This window comes from Strix uralensis, chromosome 21 (assembly GCF_047716275.1).
Source record: "Strix uralensis isolate ZFMK-TIS-50842 chromosome 21, bStrUra1, whole genome shotgun sequence".
Lineage (NCBI taxonomy): Eukaryota > Metazoa > Chordata > Aves > Strigiformes > Strigidae > Strix > Strix uralensis.
This window is the reverse complement of record NC_133992.1, coordinates 7,369,466-7,388,895: the sequence shown is the minus strand read 5'-3', so window position 1 is coordinate 7,388,895 and position 19,430 is coordinate 7,369,466. Positions and strand designations below refer to the sequence as shown.

The 19,430-nt window shown below is 59.8% G+C and overlaps 2 protein-coding genes across 2 annotated transcripts in view; both read right to left on the bottom strand.

Moving 5' to 3' along the window:
• Nucleotides 1-17,980, bottom strand: part of LOC141952906 (hemicentin-2-like) — a 37,826-nt gene extending 19,846 nt beyond the window's left edge. Inside the window, exons 1-28 of the mRNA XM_074890976.1 lie at nt 17,746-17,980; nt 16,757-16,827; nt 15,654-15,812; nt 15,280-15,402; nt 14,299-14,470; nt 13,834-13,940; nt 13,513-13,633; nt 13,154-13,417; nt 12,825-12,969; nt 12,443-12,564; nt 12,077-12,349; nt 11,833-11,974; nt 11,393-11,520; nt 11,021-11,134; nt 10,716-10,865; nt 9,826-10,020; nt 9,386-9,481; nt 8,882-9,006; nt 8,447-8,591; nt 8,205-8,317; nt 7,795-7,951; nt 7,423-7,585; nt 5,775-5,902; nt 5,516-5,624; nt 4,989-5,158; nt 1,057-1,181; nt 727-883; nt 92-373 (exon numbers count right to left, since the gene is read on the bottom strand). Of these exons, the coding sequence (XP_074747077.1) occupies nt 92-373; nt 727-883; nt 1,057-1,181; nt 4,989-5,158; nt 5,516-5,624; nt 5,775-5,902; nt 7,423-7,585; nt 7,795-7,951; nt 8,205-8,317; nt 8,447-8,591; nt 8,882-9,006; nt 9,386-9,481; nt 9,826-10,020; nt 10,716-10,865; nt 11,021-11,134; nt 11,393-11,520; nt 11,833-11,974; nt 12,077-12,349; nt 12,443-12,564; nt 12,825-12,969; nt 13,154-13,417; nt 13,513-13,633; nt 13,834-13,940; nt 14,299-14,470; nt 15,280-15,402; nt 15,654-15,812; nt 16,757-16,827; nt 17,746-17,980 (4,291 nt within the window). The remainder of the gene's footprint in view (nt 1-91; nt 374-726; nt 884-1,056; nt 1,182-4,988; nt 5,159-5,515; nt 5,625-5,774; nt 5,903-7,422; nt 7,586-7,794; nt 7,952-8,204; nt 8,318-8,446; nt 8,592-8,881; nt 9,007-9,385; nt 9,482-9,825; nt 10,021-10,715; nt 10,866-11,020; nt 11,135-11,392; nt 11,521-11,832; nt 11,975-12,076; nt 12,350-12,442; nt 12,565-12,824; nt 12,970-13,153; nt 13,418-13,512; nt 13,634-13,833; nt 13,941-14,298; nt 14,471-15,279; nt 15,403-15,653; nt 15,813-16,756; nt 16,828-17,745) is intronic.
• LOC141953195 (hemicentin-2-like) lies at nt 1,547-4,724 on the bottom strand. The gene is made up of 9 exons (XM_074891640.1): nt 4,709-4,724; nt 4,325-4,420; nt 4,030-4,206; nt 3,552-3,706; nt 3,072-3,195; nt 2,704-2,879; nt 2,357-2,444; nt 1,977-1,993; nt 1,547-1,633 (listed from the first exon to the last, which is right to left on the bottom strand). Exons 1-9 carry the CDS (start codon nt 4,722-4,724, stop codon nt 1,547-1,549), a joined length of 936 nt encoding a protein of 311 aa, XP_074747741.1.
• Nucleotides 17,981-19,430: the final 1,450 nt, after the last annotated feature.

The window sequence follows — 19,430 nt, the reverse complement described above, 5'->3', positions numbered from 1 at the left end:
ATGCTGCATCAAACGTGTGGTGGGACATCACCACCTTCCTAAGCCTGCCTCCATCCATACCCCCAGCCACAGCCTCATCCCACACCCTTACCATGCACTGCAACATCAAACTCCCTCTGCTCCTGCCCCACTGCATTTGCCACCAGGCAAGCGTAGCGTCCCGCGTGGGCCACCTCCGCCTTGGGGATGCGCAGCCGCCTCCCTTGCTCCATAATCAGGAGCCCATCCCCACCGGCCACGGGCTGCCCGTCCTTCACCCACGTCACCATGGGTGGTGGCGTCCCCACGGTCTCGCACTCCAAAACCGTCTCGCCAGCCTTGATGACAGAAACCTTCCTCAGGGCTTTGCTGCTGCCCTGGATCCTCGGCAGCGCTGCAGGCAGAGGGACACAGGGTGGAGGGGATGCTGTAGCAACTCCCTTGGACATATGCAAGGGGAAATACCAACGCCATTGGTCTGGATGGCAGGAGGGCGAAGCAAATGTGAGTGGGTGCAACTAGTGCAATTGGGCTGCTGGAGTGAAAACCAGCTGCAAGCAGCTTGGAGCTAAGAGGAAAGCTGGAGGGGCAAAGCTAGCCCTGCTAGCAGCATCCTTTCCAAAACACCCAAGGCAGCAGGTAGAGGCTGTGAGCTTTTTTGTCCAGCTGGACCTTGCATTGAAAGAGATCATGGCACGTTCAGCCACCCCTACAGGTCCTCTGTGTCTCTGGGGCCCTCCAGCTCACCATGCACCTCCAGGCGATGCTCCTTGCTGCTGCTGCCGGCGGCATTCCTGCACTCACAGGTATACGTCCCCTTGTCCACCAGCTGTACCTTCTCGATGTATAGCATGCTCCCTCCCATGGACACCAGCTTTGGGCTCCCGGGCTGGGTGGAGAGGGGCTCACCTGCCCGGAGAAGGGGACAGTGGCCTCCTCTCAGGTTCCCAGCAGGACCAGTTCCCACCCAGAAGCTGGATACTGCTCAACACAAAGCACTCCTTTCTCCAAGGAGACCAACATCTGTCTGGGGGGATCAACACACGTATGGGGAGGTATGAGGCTGAGCAGCAGGACCCTACCGTCCTTCTGCCAGCTCAACGTGGGGAAGGGGATCCCATGGCACTCGCAGGCCAGCCTGAGGGACTGTCCCTCCAGCATGGACACGTCGGCAGGCTCTGCTGAGGAGAAGGACGGGGGCACTGCAGGGGACGAGAGGAGAGGAGCAGGTCAGTGATGGCACTGGATGAGAGGAGAGGGGCAGCTCCCCGCTGGAGCTCCGTCCTCCTGGCTACACATCATCCACAGCTCTGCTGAGCATTGCACAAAGAACCATCAAGCCTCCCCTGCACTGGCTCCATGTGGAAATAATAATCTTGACTCTCCAGCTATTAAGCGAGCGATGCTTTTAATTGCACGTGGCCTACAGCAGAGGATGACCAAGCATCCTGCGCCAGCCACACAGGCAGGCCAAGCCCAGGTTGGCCAGACACAGCCTTATTAGGTAGCACTGCTTGCTGGAAAGGTTACCTAACTCTTTCCATTATCGGATGCTGTTCTCAGTTGCTCATAAATACAGCTGGCTGAAAAACAGTAACTCCTTCCCATGAGGGATATCAGTTTGTAGAAGAAAAACCCCAACACCCAGAAACCCCTGAAAAACAAAAACAGCAGAACCCAAACAATCCACCCGAGCCAGGACGCCAGACGTGCAAACGTTTCCCTGGGAAGGGATCGCAGGAACAAGCCCGGATCAGGAGAACTGGATTTTCTCCACTCCCTGGCTACCTGCCTGCAGGACTTCCACCAACTGGCCTAGATCATCCCTGAGAAAAGCCAGACCCTGGCTCAGCCCCCAGCTCTACGGACATGCTGAACAGGCCAGGAGGCTGCAAGGATGCTCGAATTGAGTGAGGGAAAGCGGCTGGTGCCCGTCTGGGAGGAACCACCACTGGCATCCTCCCGACTCGGGCAGGGGGAGAGAAGGGGGACAATACCTGCAGTGACTGCCACACTAAGTGCAAAAAAGGGACAGAGAAGCCCTGACAGTGGCAAGGAAATCCCTTCCCTCTCCTGTCCAAATTTTGGAAAGACACTTCTTCTGCATCTCCACTGAAATCTCCCCCCAAGAGTCATGCAAACACCAGCTTTTTCCCCTCTAACACCCGGTCTGATGGGGATTCCCTAACACCTCCAGCTCCATCATTTTGCAGAACTTTAATATTTTGGGCTTAGAGTGTTTTCCAAGCCAGTCAACTATCCCAGCTACATATTTTATATATAAACAAGTGGTATAGCATATAGTATATCTATGTATACACATACACACAGTATATATTTGCCCCTGGCAGGCTATTTCAGCTGCAATGGCCCTTACCCCACACATCAAGGTTGTAGTGTCTCTCCGGGTGACCAGACACCTGGCACGTGTACCTGCCCGCGTCCTGTGCAGTGGCTTGCCCGATCTGCCGGAGCAAGCAGAGACACTAAGATGCTCTGCAGCAGAGCTGGATCCATGCAGCCCCTCCATGGGGGGATTTTGTGCCAGCTGAAGCCACGGGGATGGGATCAGTGTGAGGGGTGGGAACAGTTCTGAGCCATGGGCAGCAGGGATGGAGACCCCCTCCCTCTGCACCCACTCTCTCTCAAGGGTGGGGAGGAGGAGATGGGGGTCTTCACAGCCCTGTTTCCTCTCCCATCCTCTACAATACTCCGAAACATCACCTGGAGCACGGTCCCCTCCACAGACAGCTGCACGCCCTGCTTTGGCATGAGCAAATTCCCATCCTTCAGCCAGCGGAACCCCTGAGGGGGGACCCCGGGGGCCAGGCACTCCAGGGTCACCGGCTGGTTGGCGATGACAGAGACATTCTCCTCCTCACCCAGGGTGGTGGAGGGCACTGGAAAACAGATCAACAGGGCAACACCTCCCCCGAGCCACCCCCTTTGGTAGCCTTCCCCCCCAGGGCTGGTCCCCCACAGCCCTGTGTGCTCGCAAGGGGACTGTGGAGCAGCCCCATAGCCCCAAGCATCACCTCCAACCCCACAGCCACACTGGTGCGAAGGGGCCACGGATGCACGGGGTTACTTACACCACACCTCGAGAGTGGCCTCATGTCTGTCCTCCCCCACGGCGTTGCTGGCTACACACGTGTATGTCCCCGAGTCCTGGAGGCGAGCGGTGGGCAGGGACAGCATATGTCCACCAGAGAGAATCTGTGATTCCCCAAGACACAAAAAGAGTCTAAATGAGCATGAAACCAGAGAAACTCACAGCTGGACTACAAGCCAGCATGCAGGAGAAGTGATGGGTGGGCATAAGCCTGCCTCGAGCCTGTCCTCATCACATCCAGGGACCTTCTGCCCATCCATGACCCTCGTGGGGCAGGTAAGCCCAGGGCAGGGCTGAGCAGGTCCATGCTCCCATGGATCAAACATAGGGCAGGTCTGAGCAACATTGCATCTACTTAGCTCCAGCAATTGTTTTTTTAAAAGACAGAACAAGGAAAAGAATCATCTTCCTAGAGGGATGTCCCTGGTAAGCCCCCCTCCTCCATCAGCAGCTGTCTCACCTGCGGGCCCCCGGCCACCACGCTGGGCACCGGATTGCCATCCTTCAGCCACAGCAGCACCGGAGCTGGGGTCCCCGTGGCATCACACTCCAGTGTCACCGGCTCATTCACCACCACCACGAGGGGGCTGGGGCCAGCTGTGATCTGTGGAGGCACTGGGGAGGCAGAGAAACATCACCAGGAGCCACAGGGTGCAAAAAGGACAGGGTGGGTAGGAGACACCACAGTGTGGAGCTGGCAATACCCATCCATGGGGCCATGGGTTTTTAGGACATTATTTGGGATGAACACAGCGGATTGCATGGCTGGAATTGCATACAGGGCAGAGGACAGGGACTCTGCTAAACCCATATTCCAGGAACACATCCTGAGGGCTGGAACAGCCCTGTTGGTCCCGTGCACACACAAGAGGTTCCCGGTGGGGAAGCACCCAGCTCTTGGGCAGCTGCAGTCCTTCCCCTGCTCACCAGGGACTCACCAGTCACCTTCAGGCTGTACCAGAGCTCAGTGACACCAGCCACGTTGGAGACCACGCAGCGGTAGCTGCCAGTGTCAGAAAGCCGGGCACGCTGGATCTCCAGGCGCTTCCCATCCCTGGACAGGGTCCGGCCCGGCCCGGCCGAGAGCTGCTCGTGCCCCTTGTACCAGGCAATGTCTGGAGGGAAGCACAGAGCCAAGCTGTAAGGGGCAATGCTGCTGCCCCTCTCACCAAGGGGACCCAGGGAAAGCCCCAGGGACACATGAGCAAGAGCCCAAGGAGAGGAGCCACTCACTGGGAGTGGGCAGCCCCGAGGCCAGGCACTCCAGGGACACCGTGCCATTCTCCAGGACGGCCAGGTCCACCTCACTGGGTTCGATGTTCGGAGGCACTGCAACCCAGCATGGACAGTCATCGACTCTGCATGGCCCAAGCCAGCTACAGCTGCATAGTGCAGTGCCACAGGGCACAGCCGGGCTCACCAAGGGCTCTCGGCACACACCGAGTGCTGGGAGAGCAGCAGCCAGGGGTCAGGACTCGCCTCCCGCTCTGGGAGGGGACCACGTCACCATGTGTTTCCACTGCTGCTCCCTAAGTCAGCTAAGAGACTTGTTCCCCGCCCCAATGAGATATCCATCCTTTCCAGGCAGGGATCTCTGCTCCCTGCCTGGTTTCTCACCCAGCACCTTCAGCATCACATCCTGTGACACCGACCGAGGGGTGCTCTGGCCAGAGGGGCTGGGGGTAGACCCTCCATTGGGAAGCACCCATCAAGGTGTCAGCAGCCATCAGCTCTCAACCTCAAGTTGAGACTGACGAAGGGCAAGATCCCAATGGATCAAGCTAGTGACCCTACACCTCCCAAAAAGTAGGGCCAGGAACACCCACTCCTTCAGCTAGCCATGTCCTCCCTGACACGTGGGATGTATAGTAGTTCTTGCCCCAGATGCTGCACTCACCTTGCACCGAAACCTGCACCTCTGCCTGGGCCACCCCTGCATGGTTGCTGCCCTGGCAGACATAGAGCCCTTCATGGCTGAGCCCCACACGAGTGATCAGCAGGGTCCCACCATCCTCAGACACCACCACCCTGTCCCGTTCTCCCAGTGGATGCCCATCCTTCAGCCACCTGTGAGGAAGGGGACAGGAGGCAAGTCCTTGGTCTGTCCTGCCACCACCCACCACCCATTTCTGCCCACCAAAGAAGTGAACCTGGCAGCAAGAACTGTCCCCTTGTCATCTGGAAGGGGGCTGGCAGTGCCCAGATCATTGGGCAGAGCAGGATCCCAGGGGCAAGGAGTGGGAATGGATGCCTCCCATCCTAAGGGACACCCCAAGCTGGAGGTCCCCATCACTCATCCTGAGTTCCCATCCCGATCTCTGCGGCAGCTTTGCCCACTGGGCTGTGGAGCACCCCAGGGAGTTATGCAGTCCATAAGGGAGCTCAGGGGGACATGGGCAGGACCCCCAACTCTGCAGTACTCACTGGATCCGGGGGGAGGGGATGCCCATGGCACGACAGTGAATCCTCAGGGAGTTGTTGGCGACAGCCGTGAGGTGACTTTCCCCATCGCCGATCAGCAGCTGGGGGGGAGCTGGGGAGAGAGGGGACCTCAGGCTGGGACCACCCTCAGACCCTGACACAGCAAAGTGGGAGCAGCCAAGGGCTTGAAGGGTGCAGGACTCTGGCGGTACATTAAGACCCGCAGCCCACGGGTGGAGCATTTTAACCAGCAGATGTGAACCTTGGACACGCAGGCTGTAGCTGAGCGAGGCGTTCCCCGCGGCGTTTGTGGCTGTGCAGGTGTAGAGGCCGGTGTCCGTCACCTGGGGCTCAGCCAGCCAGAGGGACCCTGAGGGGAGGACACTGTACCTTGGGAGAGAGGGAACAGAAAAGCTGGATGGGAGGAACAGCCATGTCCTCTGTCACCTACCCTTGGGTAGGAGATAAGGGCTGAGAGCTCAACATCACCTTGAGACAGCCAGAAGAAGGTCCCCAGAGCCACCTCATGCACATGATGGGCAGCAGAACTGTCCACGGGTGCAAAATCCCCTTTTTCAGCTCCTGCATGAGCTCAGCATGAGGCAGCAGTGTGAGCCACCCACCCGGGGGGACAAGGGAGCACAACCCCTGCAGCTGGAGCTGGCCATGCTCTTGCTCCCAGCACTGTCTGTGCTCCACAGACATAACATCATCTCAGCCCACGGCTGCAGATTCCTCCCATGTGCTCCCATAAATCACCCGGGCACGTGAGGGCAAGCCAGCTGAGATGTGGGGAGCAGCACAGGTCAAGCAGGAGCAGCCATGGGAAACTAGACTAAAATAACAAGGTAACACAGTCCCTCAAGAGGAGCAAAACCAAGATGCCTTCCTGCTTCCCCAGGTTACAGCAATGCTCAGGTGCAGGGAAAGAACTGATTAACCCCAAGACCAGGGCCCATGATTTTAGGAAGGCCCTTCCAGCATAGTGCTAACATACTGAGAAAGCACGTCCATCTTTCAAGGGGGAAGACCAAGACACTCAATAAACACATATCCAACCACCCTCCAGGTTATCTTCTCTCGTCAAATTACACCAAATGACTGTCCCGTGGCTGTCATCAGCATCAACGTCATCAACAAGTGAATTTGACCCTCCAGAAGTCACCCACTGGAACAGAACTGGCCTTTAAACCCATGTCCCAGTGCAGACAAAGCCACCGCTGGGCTCACAACTGTGTTTCTGCCAAACTTTGGCCCAGGAGCATTTCAATGCCTAAAGCCCATTAAGTCACCCCAACACATGGGATGTGAGGGGCAGCAGAGGCTGCAGCACCCCCAGTCTCCCTGGCTGCCCATTCTCCTCGCCACACAGCGCTCCTCTTCCTCCAGACCTCAAAACTACTCCTCCTCAGTGCCCTGCAGCCACCTGGCTGTGGAGCAGCAACAAGACCCAGTCCAACACCTCCCACAGGGATCCGCCATCCCCAGGCACATCCTTGACCTCGCCGCCTCCAGCACCGTGACAGCACAAGGCAGGAATGTGCATGAAGGCGGATGGGTGAGTGGGGGTGAGGAGCTGTGCTGGAGCTGCCTTCCCTTCCCAACCCCAGCCCTGTGTCCAGGGCAGGCGCGTGGAGGGTCAGGAGCAGCTGTTCTGTTCCAGCAGATGTTTGTATGATGGAAAAAAAGCCTGGTGGTTCTTGCTATGCTCTCCTTGAAGAGCAGAGCTAGTGCCACACCGCTCAGCTGCCTTAGGTCTTGCTAGGGCATTGAATATTGGCCACTTGGTGCCAGGGATGCCCTTCACACCTCCCTACCAAGCAGCTGAGTCCCTTCCTGGGCCCAACATCCCTCTGGGGAGACACATAATCCCAAGAGATCATGGCCCCAGCACCCGCAACGCTTCTTACCTGGCAGTGGCAAAAGGCAGCGGCTGGGACTCCTGGGTCCACACCACCAAGGGAGGGGGATAGCCTTGAACCTCGCAGGGCAGGGTGGTCTCCTGCCCAAGTACAGCCAGGATGGTTACAGGGTCTGATGCCTGCGATCCGTTCATGCTGATCCTGGGCTTTGCTGGGTGGAGAGGGAGCACCACTAGTACAGAAACACTTCAGGTGCCCCACAGCCCTCATGGCTGCTCTTCCCATCCTGCAAACCCATCTGGCTCCTGACTAGGTGGCCCAAGGAAGCTAGGAGAGTCCCCAGGTCATGCTTTCCCAGCCAGTCACCCCCTGGAGCTGCTTTACTGGGAGCTGGCACCAGGGCCAGTCCCAGGCACTCACTGCTGACTGAGAGCTGCATCTCCCGGCTGGAGAAGCCTGCCACGTTGGTAGCTGTGCAGAAGTAAGTCCCAGCATCCCCAGGGGAGGGTGAAGGGATCAGGAGGGTCCCATCGGGGTTGAGGTGGTAGCGTGGGCTCCGTGAGATGGGCTCTGTGCCCTGCAGAGGAAAGGGAAGGGAGGAAGGAAGACAGCAGAGTCTCCCACAAGCTGAGCATCCCAAGGGCAAGAAGAGGGCTCTGGACCCATCAGAGCAAGCCGCCTCCAGGTCCCAGCATCCCAGGGCACTTTGTGCCACCTCCCACGGCCACACTGGAGAGCTATGTCCCCTCCAAACACGTTACCCCGCTCATGAGGGTGACCCACAGCCTGGCTGGCATGGGGGCAGCAGCCTGCCAGTCCCTGTCACCTACCTTTGCCCAGGTGACAGTAGGGGGGGGCACGCCAGTGGCATTGCACCACAGGGTGACAGCCACTCCCTCAGTGGCAGTGACAAGGACAGGGCCAAGCTCAATGCTGGGAGGAACTGGGAAGGAAGAGAAGCACCTCATACTGCATGGCCAGGGCCACGTCCACCAAAGAGAGCAGGGTTTTGCAGCTTAGGAAGTGCGGAGGGCACAGGCAGAGTGGGGACACCCAGCACCCCACCACTCACCGTGGATGATCAGGGATACGTCCTGCCTGTGTGAGCCAAGGGCGTTGGTCACCTCACAGGTGTACCTCCCTGCATCCCCCTCTGACGCCTGGTCCACGTGCAGGCTCCCGTCAGCCTGGACGGAGTAGCGGCTGCTTGGGGCTACCTGGGCACAGGCAGAGAGCAGAAAGCAGGACAGACTGAGGGTCAAACATTGCCATATTGCTGTGTCTTTGAGGCGTATCTAGAAACCGATCCTTGAGCAGTAGGAACATCCTCATGTGGTGATAAACCCACAGTGCCTTCCCAACCCAAATGCTCCCTTGGCTTCTTTCACCAGCAGCTTTGGCCCCAGGAGGTTGGGGCACCCATCCTGCAGCAAAGGCTCCGCTGCAGGGCCGTGCTCGCATCTGCCAACCCACCCACCCACCATCCCGGCGGGCATGGAAGCCTCACCGGCTGCCCGTCCTTCAGCCAGCGGCGGGTTGGGAACGGCCTCCCGGCCAGGATCACACAGGGCAACAACACGGGCTGGCCTGGGAGCGCACGGACCACGGGGGATGCAAGAGCTATTTCTGGGGCTGCTTGGAAGATGGGAAAGGGAAACAGTATTAGTTGGAGATAAACTGGCCAGGAACACTCATAAGAACAGATCTAGATTGCCTTTCTTCCAAGGTCCAGACCTTGGCTCAGCACAAGCCGGCTCCAACATCAAGCTCCCCCAAGAATATGGGGATATTTATCTACAGTTTGGGTTCAAGCGCGTGTCAGTGCATTAAGCCAAAGTGGTGGAAAGGCATTATCCAAACCCTGAGCTGGGGGGTGGTTTTGCTGAGCATTCACCAAGGCAAGCTTGGGAGCAGATGTGGCTGCACAGGTCAGCCGCTCACTCACCGCCAGCACAGCCGGCGCTGGCAGCAGCCAGGATCAATATACCAACAAAAGCATGTAAAAGCAAACCGTGTCCAGTGACCGTGAGCTTGACCTCCGCTTGGATTTTCCCAAACTCATTCTGGGCTTCACAGATGTAGATGGCTTGGTCATCCAGTGAGGCACCTGGAGCATGGATGGAAGAAGCCTGAGGCTGATGGGGCTGGAGAGCTCTGAGCAAGCTCCGGGATGGGGGTGACACCACCCTCCCCTGCCCCACCACTGCCTCAGACAGGGGAGAGACCGCACAGCACTGAAGGCTTGAGGGTTGTTACAGCTCAGCTAAGCTTGACACGTAAAAAGTGCAAATAAACCCACTATGTCAATGTTTTACTACTGCAAAAAGAGTGGGCACAGGGGCTAATCCCACCAGCCTGCAGCAGGCGGGGGGAGAGCACCCAAGGGTGACACTGTGTAAGCACGCACCAGGCGGGATGCCCAACACACACGATTGCACGCTCGGCTCTTACTGTCGATGAGGAGCTCGGCAGCCTCCAGCTGGCTGGAAACACCCCGTGGCTGGTGCCAGCCCGGCACAGGCTCTCCATCCTGCCGGGACCAGGCAACCCATGGTGGGGGAGAGCCCTCGACGCGGCACAGCAGGCTCACGCTCTCCCCAACCTGGACCGCCACGTCCCCCAGGGGCTTGGAGAAGTGAGGGGCCACTGGAGGAGAGACCAGCGGAGAAGGGGCTCAGGTAGGTCCAACAGCCCGGCTTCCCCACAACAGACTCTGTGCCAGTCAAGCCCAAAGAAGAGACGGGGCTGCAAAACCCACAAGCCAGGTGCCCTGAGAAGCTATGAGACTGACTTAAAGCGTTTGGTGTTTTTCCGAAGCTGTTACAGCTGTTGCAGTTTCCATCCCTTCCAGTTACACTCAGCACCACCCCGGCTCAGCAAAACCTCTTGCACTTTTCCACCTTTAACTGCTTCAAGCCTCACTGCCCTCAGCTCAGCACCACCTCTCCTCCTCCTCCCCAGGCTCTTCCATCCCTTCTGACTCCAGTGGGAAGCCCTGAGCACTGCTGAGGTACCTGGATTTTCAGACACACAGAAGCCAGCCCCCACCTCTGCCCTCTAATTGCAACTTACACCCCCAGTCTTGCCCCATGCTATCATGTCCCATGCCATAGCATCATCTTCTGCCTCTTCTTGAGCCTCTTCCCTCCTCCTGACCCTTGGAAATCCCACCAGGCTTCAGTCTGCTTGTACTGAGCACTGACACCCCGATGTTGGGAAATACAGGAGCTGGGGGCAAGAGGAACCCTGGGAAGCAGCAAGTGGGAGCTGAGCCGGGAGCGAGAGCGGTGGAGGTAAGGTCACATGCTCAGTGTCACCCAAAAGAAGAGGCGGAGACTTACACCCCACTTCCAGCACGGTGCTGTCGAAGGTGACGCCAGCCTCACCGAGAGCCTCGCAGACGTACCGCCCCGCATCCTCCTCCCGCACCGCCTGCAGCCGCAGGACAGCACGCTGGGTGCCGGGTGGGAACGTCGCCACCTCCTGCTCGCCTGCCCAGAGACCCCCCCACATCAGCACCCCAAGTGCCTCTGGGGGTCCCTCCCGCCATCGGTCCAGGGAACCCCATGTGTGACATTCCTGCAAGGTGGCAGAGGGCCACCAGTGCACGGAAGGAGTTTGCTCCCTGGGTCTGTCCCAGTCTCACCTTTGTACCACACGATGTGGGGAGGGGGCACCCCCAAAACCCAGCACTCCAAGGTCACGTCTTCTCCCACCAGCGCCTTCAGGCTGGGCGTCACCACCAGGATGGCAGGAGGCTCTGTGCAGTGGGGAGAGACACAGCTTCGGTGACTCCCTGCAGCGCTGGGTGTCATGTCATTCACCCCAAGGGGACCCTGGGGCCCTGGGAGTTGCCCCCCAACACCCTCCATCACAGACAGCCCCATCCCATGGCTCGCGTGCCGCAAGATCCCAGACGGCAGGGAAGGGACAGCAAGGAGGGATAATAAATCCTTCCTGCGGCAGCGCTGAGCCAGGGCCCTTCCCAGGATGGCGCCGGCAGGTGGGGAGCAGGTACCAGTGAACTCCAGGGTGACGACTTGCTCATCCCAGCCCAGCACGCTGCCGGCGTAGCAGCTGTAATTCCCCGCATCCTCTGGGACTGCGGCCTTGATGTGCAGGGTGCCCTGAGCATCTGTGAAAACCCTGCAGCAAACGGGGAGAGAGAGGGAGAGAAACAAGCCCGGTAAAACCAGAGCTGATGTAAAATGTGTTGAAATAAGTGAGCGGGCTTAAGGCCATCCCACACGTGTGGCAAGTGCTGGGCATTTGATAGATGCGGGTTAGCACTTAAAGCCAGCTTCATCAGGTCCTTCCCCAAAGTCCATTCCAGCACTCACAGCTTGACATGGACAGGGAGGTGGAAGCCCCTCTCCCTCAGCCCGTGCACCCCTGCAAGGGGAGCGCCATCCCCAGTGGGACAGGGAGGATGAAGGCCCCCAGGTCCCCAGGGGTTACCTCTCATCCTGCTCCAGCGCCCAGCCCCAGCGCTTCCAGGAGGTGTGGGGCGGAGGGTGGCCCCCAGCCGTGCAGTTCAGCTGCAGCTCCTGGCCCCTGCTGAAACGCTGGGGGCTGGCATCGACCTTCACCCAGGGCACCTCTGCATGGGGTTGGAGAAGAGCTCAGCCCCCCAGTCCCATCCACTGCCCGCCCAGAGGGCAAGGGATCACCCGGGCCAGGGTCCCACGGGGACAGAGCCTACCCTGGACGAAGAGCCAGAGGGAGGCGGTGGCAGTGCCATGGGCATTGTGGGCCACACACTCGTACAGGCCCCCGTCCCCCAGCTGCACGGGGCTGATCTCCAGTGAACGGTTCTGCAGCAGCCTGGTCCGGCCGTCCCCCGACCCTGCTGCCTTCCCGTCCCAGCTCCACGTCAGGTTGTAGGGCATGTCGCCCAGAACCAGGCAGGACATGACCACGTCTTGGCCCGGTGAAGCCGTGATGTTGCCCAGGGCTATGAGACGTGGCGGTGGCTCTGCAAACATGGCACGCCGGGGTGAAATGAGCCGCTGCCCAGTCACAGACCTCAGACTCATGGGCACCGAGGCTTGGCCTGAGCAGTCCCCACCTGAGACAGAGACGTGGGCACGAGCCCGTGTCACCCCGACCTTGCTCGTGGCTGTGCACTCGTAAAACCCTTCGTCACTCTTGGACACCACAGGGATCAACCAGCTGATGTTTCCTGAACTCCTACAAAAAGGGAGAGACTACAGGGTCACCCCCACCCTGGGGCTGCCATGCCACCACCCTGCTCCAAACCCCTAGGACTTTTTTTTCCAACTGAGTCATGCAAAGGGATGCACCCCCACCCCTTGCAGACACACATCCTCCAGGATTTTCCTTGGCTGCCTTGGGATGCTCACAGCTTGCAGGCACACAGCCAGCTCAGGGGGCTGTTGCTGCCCACATGGGTCCATTATGGAGCCCACTGGGCCAAACCAGAGGCTCACCTGAAGAGCTGCTCTTCCCCAAGCCTCATCCTACCACGGCTGAGCTGCAGGTGGAAAGGGACCTCGCTCCGTGCGGAGCAGGAGATCAGCTGTGGCTCACGGTTGTAAGCCTGGATCTTGCTGGAGATGTTCACTTTGGGTAGACCTGAAAGTAGTTGGGGACATGCACACAGTTGGGGACACGCACACATGTAACTCTCCTTGGGAGCTCACCAAAAGCTGCGCTGGGAAGCAGGATAAAAAAATACCCAAGCAGAAACTAAAGCTGAGGCAGTGCTGGAGCCTCTGGTCCCTTCTCAGCACCTTTGGGGAGTGTGGGGACCACTCACCGGGGATCACGCTGGTGTAGGTTACCCCGGAGAGGCGGTGCAGGGTGTGGCCCTGGGCATCTTCACCCTTCACCTTCAACAGAAAGTCACCCGGGGGGACACGGAGCGGTGAGCCCACCCAGAGCTGCCCCAAGGAGGTGTTGGAGAGAGGCCGTGCGGGCAGCGAGAGGAGGGCATGGCCGGAGGTGTTGAAGAGCTCGATCTCCTGCAAGCGCCCAGGTGGCTTCAGACCGGTGCAGTTCACCACCACAGCGATGGGCAGACCTGGAAAGAGGGAAGGGAAAAAACAACCCAGGCACATTCCCAGCTGCAAGAAGCCCAGATGTAGCATCCATGCCCCTGGGCAGCACCAGCCTCACCCTGCACCGGCCTCTCCCCAGGCTGGCTGGCATCAAAGTCTGGCTGGGTGGAGAAGCTGGCTTGAAAATTAACGTTGCTGATGCCCGTGATCCTCAGTGAGTGGCGGCCACTGCTCTGGGTCTGGAAGCGGAGCAAGAGGTGCATGTTGAGGGCAGGGGAAGGAAGAAGCCACGGGGAAGGGAGGAGGTGGCCGCTGGTCCCTTCCAGCATCCTCTGCCTGGCTGGAGGAGGATGGGGAAAGCCCACGCCTGGCAAAGCCTGGCCAGCTAAATATCCATCAGGGATGGGTAGGGGATGTTCAGGGTCTGCCACCAGCCTACCGTGACCAACCACGTCCCTGGCTCGTGGGGCTCCACGGCCACCACCATGGCTGAGTTGGGGATGCTGAGCAGTTCCTTCAGGCCTTGGCCTTTCTCAAGGACCTTTCCTGAAACAGCGAGTGAGCCTCTGGGATGGGCAACCTGGGTCCAGCCCCAGGTCTCTGCAGCCAGCCAGAAGCCCCCTCCCTCAGGGCTCACCGTGGTGCAGAGCCCATCACATAGTTCTCACAGCCTGGGCAGCAGAGAAAACCCTCCTAAAACCAGAGGCAAAGCCAACCCGGCAGGGGAGCAGAGCAGAAGCACTTGGTGCTTAATGAGGGCTTTGCAGCTCGTTGTTTTGTTATTTATGTTTTCAGCACAAGGTTTGGCGATCCCCATGCCTGCAGCCTCCCGTTTGTCCTGACGTGAGGGCTCTCCAGAGGCAAAGCATCACCCTCTGCACATTCCCCTCCCCTGAGCTCCTACCTGCCGGATCCCGGACCTCGATCCCTGGGGCAGGGCCGCTCAGGGAGATGGTGACCTCCTTCAGGCTAGGGTCGAACGGGACGGGCCACGTGTGCTCCCCGCCATCCTCATGGTCCGTGGACAGTAAGTGGACTTTGGAGGCCTGGATGGCCTCTTCCACCCACTTCAACACCTGGGGGCATGCAGGGGAGGATTAGCCCAGATCCCCCTCACCACCAGGTGCAGCCATTTTGGGGCCATTTTGGGAGCAGGGCTGTACTGCACTGGGTCAAAATCTCAGGTGTGACTGCAAAACAGTGCCCAGGTGAGGGACCAGCCCCAGCCAGGTCCGGTGGGTGCCAGCATGAGCGTGGCACAGGGACGGGTGGGCAGGAGGTGACAGCCCTGGCTGAGCCCCTTGCTACAAGCAGGTGCAAAAGGAATTGGGTAATTTGATTTAATTGTTATTGCCACATGGCTCCTGCTCAGCTGCTCAGAGCAGGCATGTTATTACCCCCCAGCTCACTCATGGGAACAGAAATCATTAAAATGCACAACTGCCAGAGGCTGGGCAGGGGCTGGGGTCTGCTGGGAGATGCTGCCCAGTAATGAGCAGAAAAGCACTTTGATCTTCCTCAGGTCTCTGAGATTTTGTGCCAGTCAAGAGCTTCAAGAACAGGCAGAGAGGCTCCTCCCCCCACGGCCAGACCACCCGCCTAATTCCAGGGGTGCTCAGAGCAACAGGAGCACCCCAACTTCAAGCAGAGGCATCCCCTCCATGAGGGAAGGCAAGTCTGCTCATCCCAAGGATCACACAAGCAGCCCCGCAGCAAGCTTGAGAGCAACCAGCCTTCTCCAGCCCTTGCTTCAAGCTAAAGCAGGGCTCCCAGAGCCTTGGGCATGAGGATTTAACCCCAGGGAGAATATAAGAGCAGCCGAGCCAGGCTGGATCACACACACCTTGGCCACCCCATCCCTGTTCCCGCATGTCTCCCCTCTCACCTCGGTCACCTGCTGCTTGTCCAGGTGGAAGATCTGCCCGGAGCTGGTGGCAGCGATGCGCTCATACACGAGGTACCCAGGGTGGCTCCTGTCCCCGCAGTCCCCCGTCAGCACAAACACCACCTGCCACGGCAACGCTCCCCATAGCATCACGCACAGCCCCGGGGTGTCTGTCCATCCCAGGGAGGGGATGCAGCCAGCATCCACCAGCCCCCAGTGCCTCGAAGCCAGCCCAGGGGAAGCAAAATTCACCCCACTAAGGGGCAATGTAGGGGGGTTTCTTGCTGCAGCTCATTGCCAGGAGCTGCTGCTGTGCTGCTGCAGCGCCCACCCGAGCCAGCTGTGGCAGGAGGCCGGTGGGCAGCACTGCTCACCTGGGCCTGCTTGTGCTGCAGCAGCCGCAGCAGCTCCTCCTGCTGCTCGTAGTCCTTGGCCCGAGCATCCGAGAAGACGTAGATGAAGGAGCCAGGGTGTGAGACCTCCACGGCCAGCCTGATGGCTCCCACACTCATCTCCGGGCAGTCCCCTCCGCCCTGCAGCACACAGCGAGGGATGTGGCACAGGCACCAAGCTCAGCCCTTCCCTGCTGAGCTCCTGGCAGGATCCCACCCAGGGTCTGCTCATGGGGAGGAATCGCACCCCTTTGCTGGAGTCAGGCCAAGCACAGCCAGAGCAGCGTGATGGTGTCGCAGGAACACGCGGGATGACAAGGACCTGTCCCTGTCTCACCGCTAATGATGATTAAACCACCCATTTGGGGATCCAGACTCACAGAAGCCATTGGCTTCCCATGAACACCTTTAGCGGGCACATTTGTGCCCACCCCAGCCTGTCACCCCCTACATGGCAGCAGAACTGACCACCCCAGGCAAGCGCAGAGGCACAGCGAGGGCCAGCTCCTGCTTCCACAGGGCTTTGCACCCCCAAAGGGCTGTGAAACGATTTGCAGCCGCAGCTTTACACCTCCAGCCAAAACACAGCTGCATCTGAAGGGAAACGCCACAGGGATTTAGCAATGCACGGGAGCCAGGGCAGGAGTGGTGATGGATAAAGCATGATTAAACTCCCGAAGAGCGTTTCAGCTGGCAGAATGCAGCTGAAATTGTTTTAAAAAAAAAAAAAAACCAAAAAACCACAAAGAACCTCAAACAATTTTCAAACAGCACTTCTTGAAGAGATTTTTGGAAAGCATTCCCACTCTGGGACAAGAGCTGTGAACTGAGAGCACTCTGCCCCGCTGCAGGAGCCTGGGGCACAGCGCCAGCGTTACCCACCCTCTCTGCTCCCACCACGGTGTGGTCAGCCCCCAGCAAGCCCAGCTCAGCCCCAAGCCCCTACCACACTCCCGGGGGACCAAGGTCCGGAGAGGAGCAGGGATCGCAGCTGGGACCCACCACCATGTGGGAACGGGCTTCCCACCAAGGGCCACGCACGAAGCCACCCCTGGCACAGCACCGTGGGGCTGAGGACGCTTTACCTGGACGTGGAGCTCCCGCAGGCGCCGCTGGAAGAGCCGGGGGTCGGCAGTGAGGGTGGCGGGTCCCACCTCTGCAAGCACACCAACACCACTGCCTCAGCCCTCCCAACCACCGGCACCAGCCTCCACCAGCGCCACGCTGCCGGCGCTCCCCAGCACCCGCCCCGGCTCAAGCACCCTTATGGGACCTGCAAGACTCAGGGTTAAGCATCTACCCTGGCTTGGCACCCAGCGAGATGTGGATTTGGGCAGCCCAGGTCCGTGTCCAGGTCTTTTCCTGCCCTGGGAAATCTGTCCCCAACACCCTGGCTTGTCCCAGCCAGGGTGAGCCGCAAACCCAGCACCCTTTTCTGCTGGGGAGGCTCCCAGCAAAGCGATGCAGAAACCCATTTACTGCCTCTGCCTCCTTCCCTCTCCAGCTCCAACGATTTTCATTCAAACTCAGTGTTTCTACTGAAAATAAAGCCTCAGTCCCACTCTCCTTGTAGGGGGTCGGTGCTCTTCTGCGGAGCAGCTGCTATTTATGGGTGTGCCCAAAAATCCCAAGTCTGGGACAGAAAGAAATGATTCTGGTATTGCAGTAAATTACCAAAACCTCTTAGTGAGTGGTGCTTTTATTGAGGTGACCTGTACAGAAATGCCCCCCCATGATTAGACTGAGGAGATGAACTGGCTGGAAGTAGAATAGCCACCCAAAGGTGGCTGCCAGCATCACTGGGATTAAATCCGGTGGGAAACAGCTTGCCCTGTGCCCACAGGGAGGCTTGGGGATGGGATGCCCTGCCCAGCACCATGCTCTCGAGTTGCGGCTCATCCTGCGCTGCCATCCCCATCGCAGCAGTCACCAGGACATTAAAAACAGGGAGAAAGGACAGTGCAGGCGCTTGGGAAGCGCATGCTTCAGCCCCGAACCCGGCCAGAACCACAGCCCAGCTCCCCTCAGCCCCGTCCCCAGCAGGACACGTGTCCTTGCCCTGTCCCAGCCGTACCTGGGTCGTGGAAGGGGACCAGCACGTAGTTGCTGATGGGCTTCATGCTCCTGCTGAGCGTCCGCTCCAGGATGCGCGAGGCCCCGTCCATCACCTGCACCAGGTCGTCGTACATGGAGCCAGTGATGTCAAAGACAAAGGCGAGGGTGGCCCCCCCTGTGCTGGGGGGGGACTCGGCGAGACTGGGGGCCAGCAGCAGCCAGAGACCCACAAACACCCCTCCGTGGGGTGGCATCGTGGGGGAGACCCTCAGGTGCTGGGGACACCCCTTCTGTCCTCCCCCTGCTCCTTCCCCCAGACCCCCTGGGCACCGTCCCCGCACCGGGGAGGAACACAGGGTGCGAGGGGCCACACGCAGTGGGGACAGAGCAGGGACCCTGGCTGGGGGACGCCCAGTCGCCCGCAGCTGCGGACCTGCTCCTCCAGCGTTCAACTTCTGGGAGGGAAGGAGGGAGGGAGGGAAAACAGGACTTTTGGAGCCAGAGGCGCGGCAGGGAGGTGGGTGGGAGCTGGAGGAAGCCGGGATGGGGATGCGGAGGTTAGGAAGCAGGTCCTGCAGCCCACAGAACTGTCAGAAACACTGCTCAGGCCCCCTCCTTGGCTCTGACACACCCCACCCCACCCCCCCCCCCCCAGGTCAGAGAGCCCCCTGCTCAGCTGGGGGGAGCTGGGGGTCAGGGGAGGACATGGGGGCTCGCAGCTGAGCGCCTGGGGGGAAACCCTGCCAAACCCACAGCGGGGGGGAGGAGAACCAGCTGCGAAAGGGACCCCGAGGATGCAACCCCCCCTTCACCAGGCAAAGGGCTCTCCCAGGAACAGGGGTCTGCAGTGGGGCTGGGGGGGACGACAAGAGGCTCTGGGGGGGGGGGTCCCCAGCGCAGCCGCCCTGGGAACAGGGAGCAAACAGCCACGCAAAGTGCAGACAAAGCCAGAGCCAGGACAAGGGCTGCGAAACAGAGCCCTTGGCCGGGAGCAGCAGCCCTTGGCCGGGAGCGCTGGCTGGGGGCAGCGGAGCTTTTCCTGGCTCCCCTCGAAGCGCAGCGCTGAGCTCATGGCCGCTCCGCAGGGATGCTCCGCTCTTGCTCAACTCCCCCCCAGCGGGACCCGGGGAGCGGCTGCGGCCAAGGGCCGGCTCCAGGTGAAGCTGCGCACCAAGGGCCGAATCCTGCCTTGGGTTGAGCATCCCCTCCAGCCCCCAGTGCCTCACTGGCATCAGCCCCACTTGTCCCAGACACAGGGGCTGGGGGAGATTAGGGACTACACTCACCCCCCATCCCCACGCGTGGGACAGTGGGACCCTCTTGGGGATCCCTGCAAGCCTGGGCTCAGCCCAGCACAGTCCCAGGGTGGGCAAGGCCCCCCCCTTTCAGAAGGGCAGAGGAGGCACCCAGATGGCACCTCTGCCCCACAGGGCTGAGCCGTGAGCTGTGCTGGTGGCCTGTCCCCATCCCATCCCCAGTCAGGGCTGTGGGCTTGCACACGGCCACTCACCTACAGCCTCTTGTCCTCTCCAGGCTTTGTATCCCCAGCCCCACACTCACTCAAGCTTGGGGAGGGTTCTCCCACTCCACAGTGCCACCAAACCTACCACAGAACACCCCCAGCCACTAACCCTGCACCCCAACACCATCCTGCACCCCAGCAGGGAGAACCTCTCCCCAACACTACGGGCACCAAGAAACCCC

Bases quoted from the DNA above. Each gene is read 5' to 3' on its own strand.
- LOC141953195 (XM_074891640.1), bottom strand. The intron at 3,707-4,029 runs GTGAGTCCCTGG...CTGCCTCCCCAG, and splicing joins GTACAGCCTGAAGGTGACTG to TGCCTCCACAGATCACAGCT. The intron at 2,880-3,071 runs GTAAGTAACCCC...TCTGTTTTCCAG, and splicing joins GGCCACTCTCGAGGTGTGGT to TGCCCTCCACCACCCTGGGT.